At 50.7% G+C, this 14,574-nt stretch overlaps 1 protein-coding gene and 1 long non-coding RNA gene across 14 annotated transcripts in view; one reads left to right on the top strand and one right to left on the bottom strand.

The window, feature by feature from the left end:
* The window catches only part of EBF1 (EBF transcription factor 1), a 384,787-nt gene that overhangs the window by 366,477 nt on the left and 3,736 nt on the right, over window positions 1-14,574 (top strand). For 8 of the 13 annotated variants that reach the window (XM_064484498.1, XM_064484499.1, XM_064484497.1 and 5 more), the window contains 5 exons: window positions 812-877; window positions 1,808-1,985; window positions 2,531-2,710; window positions 6,793-6,987; window positions 7,223-7,291. In XM_064484498.1, coding sequence (XP_064340568.1) covers window positions 812-877; window positions 1,808-1,985; window positions 2,531-2,710; window positions 6,793-6,987; window positions 7,223-7,290 — 687 coding nt within the window. In that variant the 3' untranslated portion in view covers window position 7,291. The remainder of the gene's footprint in view (window positions 1-811; window positions 878-1,807; window positions 1,986-2,530; window positions 2,711-6,792; window positions 6,988-7,222; window positions 7,292-14,574) is intronic. The other 5 variants (XM_064484503.1, XM_064484502.1, XM_064484500.1 and 2 more) reach the window with 1 other exon arrangement.
* LOC116152346 (uncharacterized) overlaps window positions 3,140-14,574 on the bottom strand; it is a 681,617-nt gene continuing 670,182 nt past the window's right edge. The window contains exons 8-12 of the long non-coding RNA XR_004135961.2: window positions 11,786-12,828; window positions 10,698-10,873; window positions 9,467-9,608; window positions 6,675-7,685; window positions 3,140-5,677 (exon numbers count right to left, since the gene is read on the bottom strand). This is a non-coding gene — a long non-coding RNA (uncharacterized LOC116152346). The remainder of the gene's footprint in view (window positions 5,678-6,674; window positions 7,686-9,466; window positions 9,609-10,697; window positions 10,874-11,785; window positions 12,829-14,574) is intronic.

The following is a 14,574-nucleotide window of genomic DNA, read 5'->3' as shown; positions in this document are numbered from 1 at the left end:
AGAGTGCCCTGTATTATTAGAAACAAGTGCACTAGCTAAATACGGAAGCCCACCTAAATGAAAAGGAGATCTTTTTTCTTCCAATGGAATGACAGCAGAGCATCTATCTAGGATGAGAATGAATTGAGCAAACAGGGAAAACGACAAACAATGCTGAAATAGCAAAGAACTGCTATAAAGGAAACAGACTCTGCCAGTCGTGAAAATTGGTGCAGAGGGCACTTACAGGGGCAAGAGAATTCTTTTGTCAGAGCCTCTGGCAAACAGTGCACTGCTCCAGTATGTGAGTTTACTGCATTACCGCCTTGTATCATGGCTCTGCCACACAAGGGAGATAAACAAAAGAAGTTTAATGCTACAAGCTTCTAGTAGCTGAAGATTGATTGGAAATCCCTTGAAAATGACCTGTCTGATAAGGTCATGGTTCCTGGAATAAGCAATTAAGTGCAAAATAAACACTTCTTAGGGATTCATAACATGCACCAAATGACATCGATTGCAGTAATCTAGTAAATGACCTCGCAATTGTATTCAGCAATAAACATATGAGTGCTTCATCGTGCTTATGGCAGACTACTGAGCGACGTGTTTTATCTTGCAGTACCAGTGATGCTCACCTTTTGACTTGATTAAGTGTGTATGTGAACAGGGATAAATTGGTGATTTAACGCCATTCTGGGGTCCCCCAAGCTACTGCCTTTAAAGCAGTGCATTGGCAAAGTATGGCCAGAGGAAACTGGACCATGATCGTGTGAAAAGGAAATGACATTCTGCCTTCACTCAGGATGGTATCTGTTTTTCTCCTTGACAGGAAGTAATACTCAAAAGGGCTGCAGACCTGGTGGAAGCTCTGTATGGGATGCCACACAACAACCAGGTGAGCACCCTGGGTCTCGGGTCTCCCGCGTGCAGGTGAAGATCCCTTTATCATAGTGAAAAAGTATGAAAAAATATAAAAGCCACTTGCACGAATTCAGAGTATAAGTCATTCAGACATAACATGTCGCAAGGCTATTCCATTCTTCTCTCTTCTTTTGTAAATCTTTTATTGCCTTTTCTAGGGAACTATTTTCCTTATGAGGAAAGGTACTTTATTTAACATGCATGTTCTGTGGGAATGTACTTCGTAATTGAAGGAGAGAGTTACTGGTGCTTTATTTTATTCCTCTCAGGTTTTCAAGAAAATTTAGGAGGAAAAAGGGGGTTTAATTTCCTCTCCTAAAAAAAGTGTAATGAGACCTGAATATTGCCTACTTCTGTTTCATAGAGCAACTCCATGTACCTGATTCTGCTTGCTCAGAGAAATCCTTCTTGTGTCACTTAAATCAATGTCCAAGGGACAAAGTCCCACTGATACTCAGGGACACAGGTCATCATGTAAATCTGCCCTTACCTTCACCTGGGGAGGTGCGTTGCAGGGCGCATGCGTGTTACCAGAGCTCTGTGTGTTACTGGTGGGGAAGGGAAGCCCCGTGTTGCTGTCCTGTGCTACGTCCTGTACAAGGTCATACGGAGGACTGGCTCAGTTCATGGGCCTTCAGTCAGACAAGCACAGTTGTGCAGCCCAGCTCTGTGCTTAAGGTAGGTGACCTTAAGTGAGGTCATCACCTCTTTGAGCCTCAGTTGCCCCATCTGTGACACTGGCATGACAATGATGAGAATGAACGTGCAGATTTGTTGAGAGGGTTGCAGAAGTGAATGCAGTTAACCATTGCAGGCCCTGAGCACGGCCTGTGGGGAACTGGAAAACAGTCCTACTGGGAACGTGGCTGGGCAGCTGAAGGGAGTCTTCCTGTTATTTTTCCAGGAGATTATTCTGAAGAGAGCAGCTGACATCGCGGAGGCCCTGTACAGTGTCCCCCGCAACCACAGCCAGCTCCCGGCCCTCACCAACACCTCGGTCCACGCAGGAATGATGGGCGTCAACTCCTTCAGTGGACAACTGGCCGTCAATGTCTCCGAGGCGTCGCAGGCCACCAACCAAGGTCAGGAGCCCGCTCTGCCCTCCCGCTTCCCAACCTCGAGCTACCCCACCCCACTTACTTGGCACAAAACAATTTATTTTAAGAGATTCTCTCCCCCACCACAACAAAGGGAGATTCCTAGTCTGTATGGATACTATTGTAGAAGTTTGGTTGTGGCCAGCTGTCTGGGAACCTGCTGGAGGGACTGGAAAGGCCACGTGCATGCAGCCCTGGCTCCATGTGCCTTTTCACCGTCACCCACGAGTGACAGATCATGCAGAGAGGCCAAAGCACATCCCCATCTCCCGGGGAGTAGGAACCTGTTACCTCCAGGGTCCAGCTCTTAGATTGAGATTTATTTCTGTCCCAAAATGATAATTTACAGGTCCTGCATTGCCACTTGTCCTGTACCCGCTAAGTATTTGTGACCTCCTAAGGAATGTGTCTTTCGCTTACTTCCCATTTTAATCGTGCACTGGCTGCACACCGCCGTCAATCACCTTCCCTGCGGGAGGCGGGGCCTATCCCCGCCCCGCCCCCAACGCCCCTCGCCCCGCCCCCCTCAGGGTTCACCCGCAACTCGAGCAGCGTGTCGCCTCACGGGTACGTGCCCAGCACCACCCCGCAGCAGAGCAACTATAACTCGGTGACCACGAGCATGAACGGCTACGGCACAGCCGCCATGTCCAACCTGGGCGGCTCCCCGACCTTCCTCAACGGCTCCGCGGCCAACTCGCCCTACGCCAGTAAGTAGAGCGCCCGTGGCGCTGTTTCTGCTCCAGGGACAGGGTGTTGTGCGGTGGGGCCCACTGGGCGGCTCTCCCCAGCCTGAGGGCCCCCGCCCTCCAGGCCCTGCCCCCGTCGTGCTGCAGCAGCATCCCTGCGCCGCCTCTCCCTCCGCGAACAGCTGTACGTCGTCACCGGAGGAACCGGAGCTTCCAGTCAGAGTTGGCTTTGAATCTGTCTTTGATGAGTTACTGCTGACTGGTAGCCCTGGGCAAGTTCACTTCCTCTGCACACCTGTGTTCTTAGCTGTAAAACGGGGAAGGAACCGGCACCCACCCCATACAGTTGTTGGGAGACGTTGATAAAATCGTGCGTTTGGGATGAGCTTGTCTTGACGCCTGGCCCTTGGGAGATGCATTCAGTAAACCTAAGTCACAGTCAGTCACGACGATGGAATGGTAACTCTCTCAGTGGTGCTGGGAGTACAGCATAGTGACACCAGGCTACCAGTGAAAGTCTCTCCCTCTAGAAATTTGCCTCCTTTATTATTTTTAACGCGTGGAATTTTTTTCTCCTTTGTGTTTGATATGTACAAAGGAAAAAAAAAACAAAAGTGAACAAGTCAAAAAATTTATTTTTTTCAAGCATTTAGCAAGACAGAACACAGATATACAGGAAATGTTGTTTGTAAATGTCTTAATAAGGGTTTGCGTAAAGGTTTTCCGGGGGTAAAAGAGAAAGGTTTTTTTTTTTTTCTGGGGGGAAGAGGCGCCCACCTGTGTCAAACCTTCATTGCCTGGGCCAGAAAGTAGCCCTTTCTTCCTCTCGGTGATAACGTGCAGGTGTCATGAGTCAAAACCCCTAACAGAACTTTATTTAAACCTCTGAGAATAAGTTATTTGTTGTTGGCATTCTCAGTTTGTTCTCTCCATTTCAAGCACTTTTTTTGTTAAAACAGTGGTTACTTACCCAGATTTCTCATTTTCATTTCCTTCGTCATAAGAATCCACATTAATCACTTCCCAACCCAGACAAGCTTTTAGATCATATTTTGCTCCCACCCTCTAAGCGTGGAGACCGTGGCTTTTGTTTGGGGAGCAACCTTCGAAACATCATAAAAACCAAGTAATCTATGCGGTCACTGACAGAAGGTTAGCACGTGTCCTTCCTAGGGAATAGCAGATTCCCACTAAGTTAACCTGGGAGAACTGTATGTGTTCTAAACTATGTGTTCTAGGTTTGAGCAAAAAATATAATACAGTTATAACTGAAAGGTTATAACTGAAAGGAAACAATTTAGAAAAAACTGGTGGGAAGGCTTGTGAAGTTCGTGGTGCTTTGGTCAATTAAAGCAGCTGCTTTTAGGCAAATCTTGGCTTGGCTGAGGTCAGGGGCTAGGAAACTTCAATTTGGTCAGAAGCACATGGGGAGCTTTCAAAGCTTCACTCACTTTCCAGTCAAGCTAAATCAGAATGCTGAGGCATCTATGTGGCAGTGGTGGAAAACCAATGACTTACCAGATCTGTGTGAGTTGCAGACGGACCACCTTTTATATGGAAACCTACCATCCCACTGGTTATGGTTATGATACTATTTCTGAGGGAAAAGTAACTCAAGTTGTGACCAGAGCAGCTAGGCTGATAAATGAAAACCTCCAGTGCCTATTTCAGGGGTCCACTGAACTACGAGGATTCCCGCCCCCTCCCCCAGCAAGCTGCATGCATTATGTCTGTCTGCCCAAGAGTCAACTTTGATTTATCAAAAGATTGTTTCTCACAGATCCATCATTTCAGTGTTCTCTCCTCTCCTCAATCAGAAAATGTTTCAATTATGACCTGCAAATTAAAAGGTGGCATTCTTAATTAAATCAATAACCTAATTGCTACAGGGTAGCAATTCAATTTCGGGGCTTGGCTTGCCCTGTCTTCCAAGCTGGTGCAGACACCCAGCGACTTCAGCCTGAGAGTGCATCTGTCAGGCTGCAAAACTCCCAGCGTTTCCTTTCCATTAATTGATTTCCTCAGTGCCCTCTAATATAGTATTAAATTCTCAAACAGGCTCTCAGATGGGGTGGTTTTATCTGCATAAATGCAAATAAAACAATAAACACAAAGCCCAGCTGATGTGAATTTTTACCTCCATAATCTTTAAATTATTCATCAACCACTCATGTTGAAAAATTCCGACCAGAATCAAAAGTAAAATAAGACATTGCACTGGTGAACACACTTTCTGGTGTGGTGGCTGATAACTGATAATGTAACAAATGGAACTGCTTGACTGTATTTCGCCCCTTCCTCTGTTAACCACCCCCCTTCAGTCCCCCACCTCTAAATACACATAATGATCGCATTTGCCAATGAGATTAATTGCCTTCCTCAGTGAACCAGCAGGATTTCAAGTCTACGAATATTTAAAAATCAAACCTCCAGTGCAGGAGTTTTGCAATTTAAATGGGTGTGATTATTGAGCGCATTTTCACATTTACAAATCCTATGAGATGTATAAAAATGCTGGTCTCATTTAAAAGTACAGTTTAGAAAATGTTTGTGAAAATTCTGAGGGTGGCGGCGCGGCGTTTTCTGCTCCATAAAGCATTCAGTGTGTTTGGATTGTGCAGCGCAGAGGGCTGGTTACCAGGGGTCACTTCCCCCTGATGCCCCAATGGCGACTGCTGCCTGTGACCGATTGGATTCCCACTTCCCTAACTTTCCAAAGCCAGGAGGCCGAGGCGAAGGCCACCTAATGGGCAGTTTGGCCTCTGGAGTGCTCACGGGGAGGGGCCTCTCCCGTGGCGATCTGTTTGCTTTGCAGGGAAGCTGGGTTTGGTTCCCGGCCTTGCCGCCTTCCAGCTATGGCCCCGGGGCAAGTCACTGAACTATCTTCTGAGTCAGCTTGCTTGGCTTGCTCGGGTGTAGAAAGGCTGGATTAGGCCCCAACTTAAGCTGGCTTGGCCAGTGACGTAGGTGAGAAAAAGGTGAAGATTCCTGCGAGCGATAAAGCAATATAGGATGTTATTACATAATGTGAAAAATAATCCGGTAAGGAGGAGGTACCTAGAATTTTGAATTAAGTGCCTGAAAATCATCGGACAGGATTCATACTTTTCCCCAGAAGACGGAGGACACGCAAGGTGAGTGTATGACAGTCCTAGTCCGCAGTGTAGCGGGCATTAACGTGTGCAAAGCCTGTCTCCTCAAGTGCCCGGAGACCACGAGCAGCTCGAGAAAGACGAAAGGCCAGGCGGAAGGGACCGCGGTTGGTGGACAGTGCGCATCAGCCAGCCTCTCTCGTACCCAAGTGGCCAGGTCTTCCCTCTGTCTGGACGGCCAGAGACCTCCCAGCACTGGTAGCCCACACACCCTGGCCCCAGACTGGGAGTGCTCACATGGAGCTCCCATCCCGCCGCTCCGGGGGACAGAGCTTGGGACTTGCGGTTCCGCGTTCTCCACAAATGTTGCATGTGGCGGACTGTTTACCCACCTGGCCACCTACTTACCTATGTGTGTCGCGGAGCGTTAAGATACAGTCATTTCCTTAAGGAGGTTGTAGCTTCAGGGGGAGACAAGGGCCACACACACACACACACACACCACCGTCAGCCAGTGCCTTAAACTGGAATCCTGGCGCTGCCTTCGCCTCTCTCTTCTTCCTCACACCTCTCCTTCCCCTGACCACACCCTCTCAAGCTGGCCGCCGCTTGTCTCTCATATCGCCAGCCCTTTTGCTAGAGCCTTAGTTTAGCCCTACCTGGAATGCTTCCCCTGACACCTCCTCCGTGAAGCCCTCTTTGGTTTCCCCTATCCTGCCTCCCCAGAGTTGGCCATGCTCACCTTTGAGGCTATGGTGTGCAACTCTATCCCTTATAAAAGCACTTTTGTTTTCTGGCCTGGGATGCGCCAGCACACCACCTGGCACACAGGAGGACCACAAAAAACCCATAAAAAAGATCACCACCAACAAAAGGAAACATATGCCACGTACCTAACGATTACAGCAGACGGGGCCCCCAGAGTTCAGGGAGGGCTCGCGGTAGAAGGGGGGCCTCGTCTCAGGACACCAGGGGAGGCGCTCACTTCTGCTTTCCCGTTGCCCCTCTCAGTCGTGCCATCCAGCCCCACCATGGCCTCCTCCACAAGCCTCCCCTCCAACTGCAGCAGCTCCTCCGGCATCTTCTCCTTCTCACCAGCCAACATGGTCTCAGCCGTGAAACAGAAGAGTGCTTTTGCGCCCGTCGTCAGACCCCAGACCTCCCCGCCTCCCACCTGCACCAGCACCAACGGGAACAGCCTGCAAGGTAAGCCCCGGACCCCGCCCGGGCCGCCCAGACACCCAGACACTCCGTCCCGGGGCCCGCCTGTGTCCGTCTGCCCTCGGCACCCCCTCTGCTGGACCCGCCTGAGCAGCCCCGGTCTCTGTCCAGCTCGGCAGCTCTGCTCGGGCCCGGGAACTGCTTGAGAATCCTGTTTCCGCTTACTAATGCCATCGTTTCTCTTTTCTCCTCGCTCATTCCCTGTGGTGGCCATAATCAGACCAGTCTTTTGTGGACTCTAGCAAGTTCTCCAGTGCAGGGTCCCTCCCGGGACTGGCCTTCTCCTGAAGTAGGTCACTCAAACTTCCCTTCCTGTTGCCTGTGTCAGCGTGAACGTGTGTGGGGCTGGTAACGGGGAGGGGGTGAGATGGCCCGACCAGAGCCCTGAGGTTACCGCATCTCAGACCAAAGACCCAAGACTTCCTGCTGGGAACCAGAGACCCCAAAGTGCCACCAGAGGACTCTGGTTCATATTGAGAGTGTTTGATTTCATCCCCATCTTGGAATAGGAAACTAACAGTCACCAAGAATTGAGGGGACCTTGCTATTCATTGAGGAAAAAGAAAAACTCACCCTTTTAAGACGGGTCCATCTTCTGTGCTGGCCCTGTGTTGGGACGTTGACCTGTGTGGCCGCCTTCGTTCCCTGCAGCGTGACAGTGTGGGAGGCGCTCAGAGCCCCTGCTTTACAGATGAGAAAGGCAGAGGTTAGGGACGTTGGGACATTGCTTGGCTTCCAACAGTGGTACGTGGCAGAGGCTGGCTTCAGACTCAGGCTCCAAATTTCATCTCGTCTCTCTCCAAGCACTTTATTAGTCAGAGGGGTAAACAGGATGCGCCCAGGACTCCTGAGGCAGCTGGTGGGGCAGACAGACCAGTAAAATCATCAGCAGCCCATCACTGAGCACTGACCAGTGCTCAGCCCCGAGCCTGCTCTGTCTCACTTAGTCGTCACAACTTCCTGATGAAACGGGAGGGCAATCATGATCCCCACTGTCCAGATGATAAAACTGAGGCACAGGGAGAGTCAGCACCTGCCCACAGGCATAGCCAGACTCAGTGGAGATGAATCTGAACCCCACAGGGTCTGTGCCCTAAGCCCCAGCCTACCCTGAGCCCCATGGAGCCTTCCTTTGGTGGCCAGCAGGCCCGTCTTCACTGATGGGGGTCAGCTGTGGAGGCTTAGAGGGGTCAGGACAGCAGCCCTGTGTCTTACACCTCTATTTATACTCACATTCAAGGATTCTGTAACTGGACACTTTACATCCATTCTCTCAAAGACCCTATGGGGCCAGCACTATTCCCATTATACAGATGGGGAAATTAAGGCCCAGTTTGCCAGTAATGATGGAGCCAGCACCGAATCCAGTCTGTGTGTCTCCAGAACCTGAACTCCTACTTCCTCTGCCTTTCTGACTCCGCACGGGCTCTGCAGAGCATTCCTCAAAAGCCTGCTGGCCAGTCTGCCCGGCATGGCCAAGGTCGGTGAAACATGCACTGGCAAATCCATTGTTTTAGGGGGAAGAGGAAGATAATGGGCCTGTGTAACTACACCTCAGGCAGTTTCACTTGTGATAGGAAATGCCCACCCCACAAAGGGGACCCACCCATTCATGCACATCTAACTCTTTTTTCAGCTAAAAATAAGACTTTGTCACCCCCAGTACACCTCCAGCTGGCAAGTTAAGGATCGAAAGCTTAGTGAACATAACTCACAATGGGTTCAAATAAGGATAAAACATATGGAAAGGGGAAGTCAGTCTGCTGTTCTCGAGCTGCTAGTCCCAACCCTTGTTATATAGAGACCTGGCCTCAGGAGGGAGGTGGAACGGGGTGTGTGCTCAACCGCGGGGGTGGCGCAGCCGCTGTCTCGCTGGCCACCAGCGACCCAAGTGCACAGCCCTTCGGTCAGGCCGAGTGTCCTTTCATGCCGCGTGCACGCAGGAAGGGACTGGAAACAGGGACTCAGCTCGGATTTTAGAACCTGCTAGCTATAGGGAACATCTGGTGTAGCGGGGTGTGTGCGTGCGTGTGTGCACTTAAGTACCGGTGAAACGGCGTCAAGACAGGGACACGTAGAAAGTTTGTGTCCTTGTCACCCCCAGGGCGTTTCTAACCCACGTCTGTGCAGATTCCCAAAGTACAGAGACCGCTCCCTCTTCTGTCTCCACCTCCCCATCATGCTCCTAACACACAGCTGCTCGGCCTCGGGGGCTCGGGGTGTGACTCGGGGACATGCTTTGTGGGGGATTTGCTATTGTGGACGACGCTGCCTCTTGTTTCTGGTTGAGCATGTGTCCTGGAGGTTCTTCCTGGTGGTTTTTGTCTTTCCAACACTGTCTCGTACACTGGGGAGGGGGCAGCGGAGGAGGCGTGAGTAGAGATTTAAAGTCGCGCGAACTGACACCATCTTCCTGGAAGCTGTCCTCCGTCCTGCGCGCTCCACCCCCACCCATCGCACTCACCGGGCGCCCGCACGTCCGGGCTGTCCCCTGCCCTCTGCACGCGGTCCCTGCAGCCTTGGGTGCGGGGCACCCTTGTCTTCAGGGAGCTCTTGCCTGGGGCCTTGGAGACGCCCCTGAGAAAGATGACAGTGCGCTCCTAGACCTGTAACCAAAGAATTACTTCACTTTAGCTCTCTAAATCCCACGTCTATAAAAAAAAAAAAAAAAAAAATAGGACATCGATGGGTTAGAGAACTGAGGCTGAGGCTCTCCGAAGTGCCCTCTTCCTCCTGCTCCTTTCCATCGTTACAGCGACACCTGCTCCATTCGGACCCGCGTCTTGAGAGTTGTGATCGTTAAGACAGGGCAAGTGACGGAGGAAGAGCCGGTTAAGCAAATTGACCATATAAACAAGATTGGAGGTGACACATTTAGGCTGTTTAAGTGTTTTAAAGGTCTATTTACCTCCAACTACCACTCTGCTAATTGTCCGTCAGTCTTTTTTTTTTTTTTCTTTTAAGCCAATTCCTTAGAGGCCCTTCTCTCCAGCACCCTTTCTCAGCCTCCTCTGTGGCTGCACTCATGTTTAGTCCCCCCAAAAACACGCACTGCCGGCTCACGTGATGGTGGTGACGAGGGTCACAGCCACTGACACTGGAGGAGGCCTTACACCCCCAGCCTGGCTCCTGCTTTATCTCGTGTTCCTCCCAGCCACCCTGAGGTGCAGGCTGTTTACTGCCCCCATTTCACAGATGCAGAAACTGAGACAGAGCCAGGACAGCACACCCAGAGTTGCACAGCTAGCAGATGGGGGGAGCCTGGGGTTACCAAGACAGGCTACTTGGTAAGCCCCTGTGCTAAACTGAATGGTCATATCCAAGCCACTGGGTTGGGCCTATGTGGACCAGGAAATCCTGACCTTAAAAGCTTTTCCTGTGTTCGAGGAAACACGACGCCACAAGAGAGAGGGCAGATCTGGCTGGGAGAGAATAGGTACCCCGTGGTGGAAGTTCTGAGGAGGGAAAGATTAGAAAGAATTCAGAACAGCTTCGTGGAGAAAGTTGCCTTTGAACTGGACCTTGGGTGAAGGGTGAGCGGGACTGGGACACAGGGAGACAGGGTGTGCACTTTAAGCAGAAGGAGTCAGGAAGACCTGAGCCAAAGACTCACGTGCGGTACCCAGTAAGCCACCCAGCATCCCTGGGCACGGGCGCCAAGAAGCGGGGATCAGGCTGAAGAGGGAAGGCCTTACCTGGGAGTCCTAAGCTCCATTCTTTACATTTTATTTTAAAATTCGGAGTTTCTGCTGCGATTCTGACTCATTTTCTCTCCCAGGTAGATAAAACCTTTGACAATTTACCATACATCTGGGACATCTTTTAGGACAAGGCACTCTCTCTCAGCACTTCTGGAATCTCATAAGATGTTCTGTTGAAAAAAAAAAAATAATAAAGAAAATGTTACGGTCACACAATCCTGGATGGCGGTGCTCACTGCACCCGTGTCTGAGAGCGCCACGGCGCCCATCGGTTTTATTAAAGGCTCTGAGACATCCTGAGCATAAACGAAAGAGATTCCCATTTAGTTCTCTAAACTTACTTGCCCACAGAACCCTTTTCTGAACATGAAGACCAGTGAAGATCCCGTGAAAGACTTTGGAAAAATGCAGGCATGTGTTGGATTTAAAGAGAAAAACACAGAGAAATCTTCTTCCATCCTTAGTAGATAATGTCACTGATCCGTCCTGATCTTAGACTCCACAAGTGGGTCGGTTTTCAGAGGTCGGAGACTTGAGTCACCTCGTGTGCTCAGCTATTGTCCTGGAGACATCCCTTCCCTTCTCCTAACGCTGTGTCCCTACAGCGTGGATTCTGTGCAATTTCAGGCCTCAAAGGACTTCATTAATCAGGAGAGAGGCAGCCCCAAGAATCCTGTCACCAGGCCATTGGACCTGCCCCCGGGGTGGTGATTTTAAACCCTAACCATGTCCCACACAATCTCTGCAGGGAAACATTACAACCAAAAGGACAGAATGATTTCACAAAAATTACAACCCACACAGTGATTGGTTTTTTTCCTTTCCCCACCTTCTTGAAGCTCAGGCTGGACGGCCCCACCCAACTCTTGAGAGTCTGGTAGCAAATCTCAGGGAACCATCTTTTGCCTCATGCACGAGTTCAGCTTGTGCAAACTCTCCTCCCCACTCTGTCCCTGATTAGCTTGGCATTCTCACACAGGGTGGTTTGAGGAAGACCACACTCCTCCCTCTTGCTCCGAACTCCCCCAGCTCTGCAAAACTTTCTGTCCTGTCTTTGTTCTTATCAGACTATGAAAACTGACCTGAAAAGCACGCTGCCTCCCAAGCCGGGAGTTTTCTGAGCTTCTGTCCGAGAATGTGCTCCTCCAGCTGCCAGAGAACTGGCAGGGCCACCTCGGTCTTGTGACATCCTGGCCCACGCTGCTTTCAGAGACTGTCACGTCCTTGTGGAAATCTTCACGGGCCTCGCTTGGGCGAGTCTGTGTGCCAGTGACATTTCTGGAACATTCTAAGCTTCCGACACCCATCCCTCTCACCCACATAAGCAATCTTGAGGATTGCAGCAGCGACACGAGGAAAACCGCTCTGACATGCCAGGAGCTTCCCTGCGGTCACACAGGGAGGGTTCTTTATTAAAAGGCCTCTTCAGAGGTGCCGAAGCTCAGAGGCCACGAATGGGGATCCTTTCCCAAAAGGATTCCAGGTCTGCATCTGGAGTTTCGGAAGGGACAGATGAGATTCGGGGAGCTGCAACCCCCTGATGTTATGGGCAGAATTCTGGGTGTCATACTTCCGGGCCTTCTTCTGGAGAGGGGTCCCCCAGCTTCCATGAGACCCTCAGAGAAGTCTGGGGGCCGGCGAAGGACAGAGAGGAAAGTGTGGGCAGACTCAGGCCACCCCTAGTCACTCTCAGATTTGTCTGTTTCTTTGGTTTTCGTTGGAGGTTTTTTTGTTTGTTTTGTTTTTTGCTGTCATGTATAAACTGGGCTTTTTCATCTCTTAAAAAAATCCGCCTCTCCACCTTCTGTGGAGGTGAGTGGGAAGATGGGTGGCTGGGAGCAGGCAGGGCCGCCCACCTCACGGGAGGCCGGCGTTGGCCGCGCCAGCCCCTCCCCACCGAGGGCACCCTGCTCGCGTAGGAGCCCCACCTGGGCCTCCAGGGGCTGGAGCTGGCACCCCGGGTTCCCGCCTCAGACACGCCGCCGGTGCTGGGCTGGCAGTACGTCGGCGAGCTTGGCCTGGTAACTCGTAACGTGGCCTTCGTGGAGGTTACCTCTCATTGACCTAACACAGCCTTCAGGTGCCAGGACGCTGCGTAGATGTCTTTTTAAAAAATTCTGATCATCTAGAATTAAAAAAAAAAAAAGACATGTTTTTAGGGCCCAACTGATAAACGTGGGCTGGGCCCACTGGCCAAATTAGCAAGAAGTTGGGCAGTTTCCTACTTCGCTTTGTAGCGTACTGACGCAGCCTGATAATCTGGGCTGTGCGACACGGGACGGGCCTTTAACGCCCGGCACCTGGAGAAGATTTCGTTGGAAGAGGCACAAGGAGACACGCTGCTTCTTCCAGAGGCTGAAACTTCCACAGAAAGGCCTGCCTTTCGTGGAGGTGCCTGGACCCACCTCCAGCCTGGAGGAAAAGGTCCTTAGGGAGGCAGAGCCACGCTGAGCGGTCACCCTGCAGAGACACCACCCCTCCACCCCCTCGTCCTTGGAGCTACAGCGTCTTGAATTCTCAAGACTTAGACTGAAATGCTCAGCTCCCCATTTCAGTCAAATCGAGGGCTCACTTGGATCTTAGGGGACTGCATTTCCAGCGCATCCCAAATCTTTGGGGGGTTACGTTGGTCTGCATTTGGCAAGAGACACTTCCTGTTTCTAAGAAAAATGGCTTATGAGGGCTTATGAAAAAGACTCCAGGAGCTTTTGGACTGCAAAACGGCTCTTGCAAAACAACATTTGGATGATTTACGTGTAAATGAATCAGAAACATGTGGATTAAATTTCCTTGTGAATACAGATGGGTTTAAAAATTAACGGGAAAAGTGTTTGGCAAAATACTTTTTTTTTTTTAATTGAATCTAAAATGTCAGGAGGTGGGGGAGGGGAAGCAGCGGGATGTGGGGCCCAGGGCTCAGAGCCTCACCTAGCCTCCCTGTGTCTGCTGCAGGATTTGAGGCAGTTGGGGCTGGCTTTAAAACAAACAAACAAACAAACAAACAAAAACACACATTCTTGCAGACGTGAGTTGGGAAATTTAGAGGGTCACTTCCCAGATGCAGTCACCACTGACAAGGACATTAATTTAAATTTAGAATTGCCAACAAAAAGAAAGCAGTGACTTTCTCTCCCTGCCTAAAGGGATGCTAAGCCATCACTGGGAGCCAAAGATGGCTGCCTCCTGCTTCTCATGTAAGCATCACTCTCATCTGCATATGTTTCAGGGTTGCCACACTGTGTTCATTTTCCGGCACTCACCCCTTTGCTCCCCATCCCCACCATGTGAGGTGTTCGTATCAGATGGTGCCTGATTGATATGAGGAAACACACAGCCCAGAGAAGTTAAGCGGTTAGCACCAGGTCACACAGCTAATTTAGCAGCAGAAAGGATGGGTTAAAAATCACAGCAGCCCACCTCGATGAGGTCTTTACTAGGAGCCGATCTGGGCTAAGCACTTCGCATGTGTTGTTTTAGTTAAATCTCCACCAACCCTCACACTACCACGGCCCTCGCAAATCCCGACACACGGCATTTTCTAGCTGAGAAGACAGAGACTTAAGGAGACAAGTAACGACCTCTGGGGAACAGGCATAGTTAGCAAGCGGAAAAGCTGGAGGTGGACGCTGGCCTGTCAGAGCCCGCGCTCTTCCCAATGCAACTGTGCGCGACCCCCTGGATAAACACTTAGCAAGGTTTTTCATGATCCCATGCAGCCTTCTCTTTTCCTGGGATCTCCCTTCAGCTTTCCTGAGCTCCAGTTTTCTAGAGACCTGGGGAGACCATTCCAGAAACCCTGAGTGAAGCAGTGGCATAGAGGACACCTTGCCTCTGCGTCTCCATCCTTTCTCCCGACTGCATTTCCCCGGTG

The sequence above is a fragment of the Camelus dromedarius genome, chromosome 3, assembly GCF_036321535.1.
Source record: "Camelus dromedarius isolate mCamDro1 chromosome 3, mCamDro1.pat, whole genome shotgun sequence".
In the NCBI taxonomy this organism is placed as follows: domain Eukaryota; kingdom Metazoa; phylum Chordata; class Mammalia; order Artiodactyla; family Camelidae; genus Camelus; species Camelus dromedarius.
Note: the sequence above shows the minus strand (reverse complement) of the source record. Positions and strands in the feature narration are given on the sequence as shown.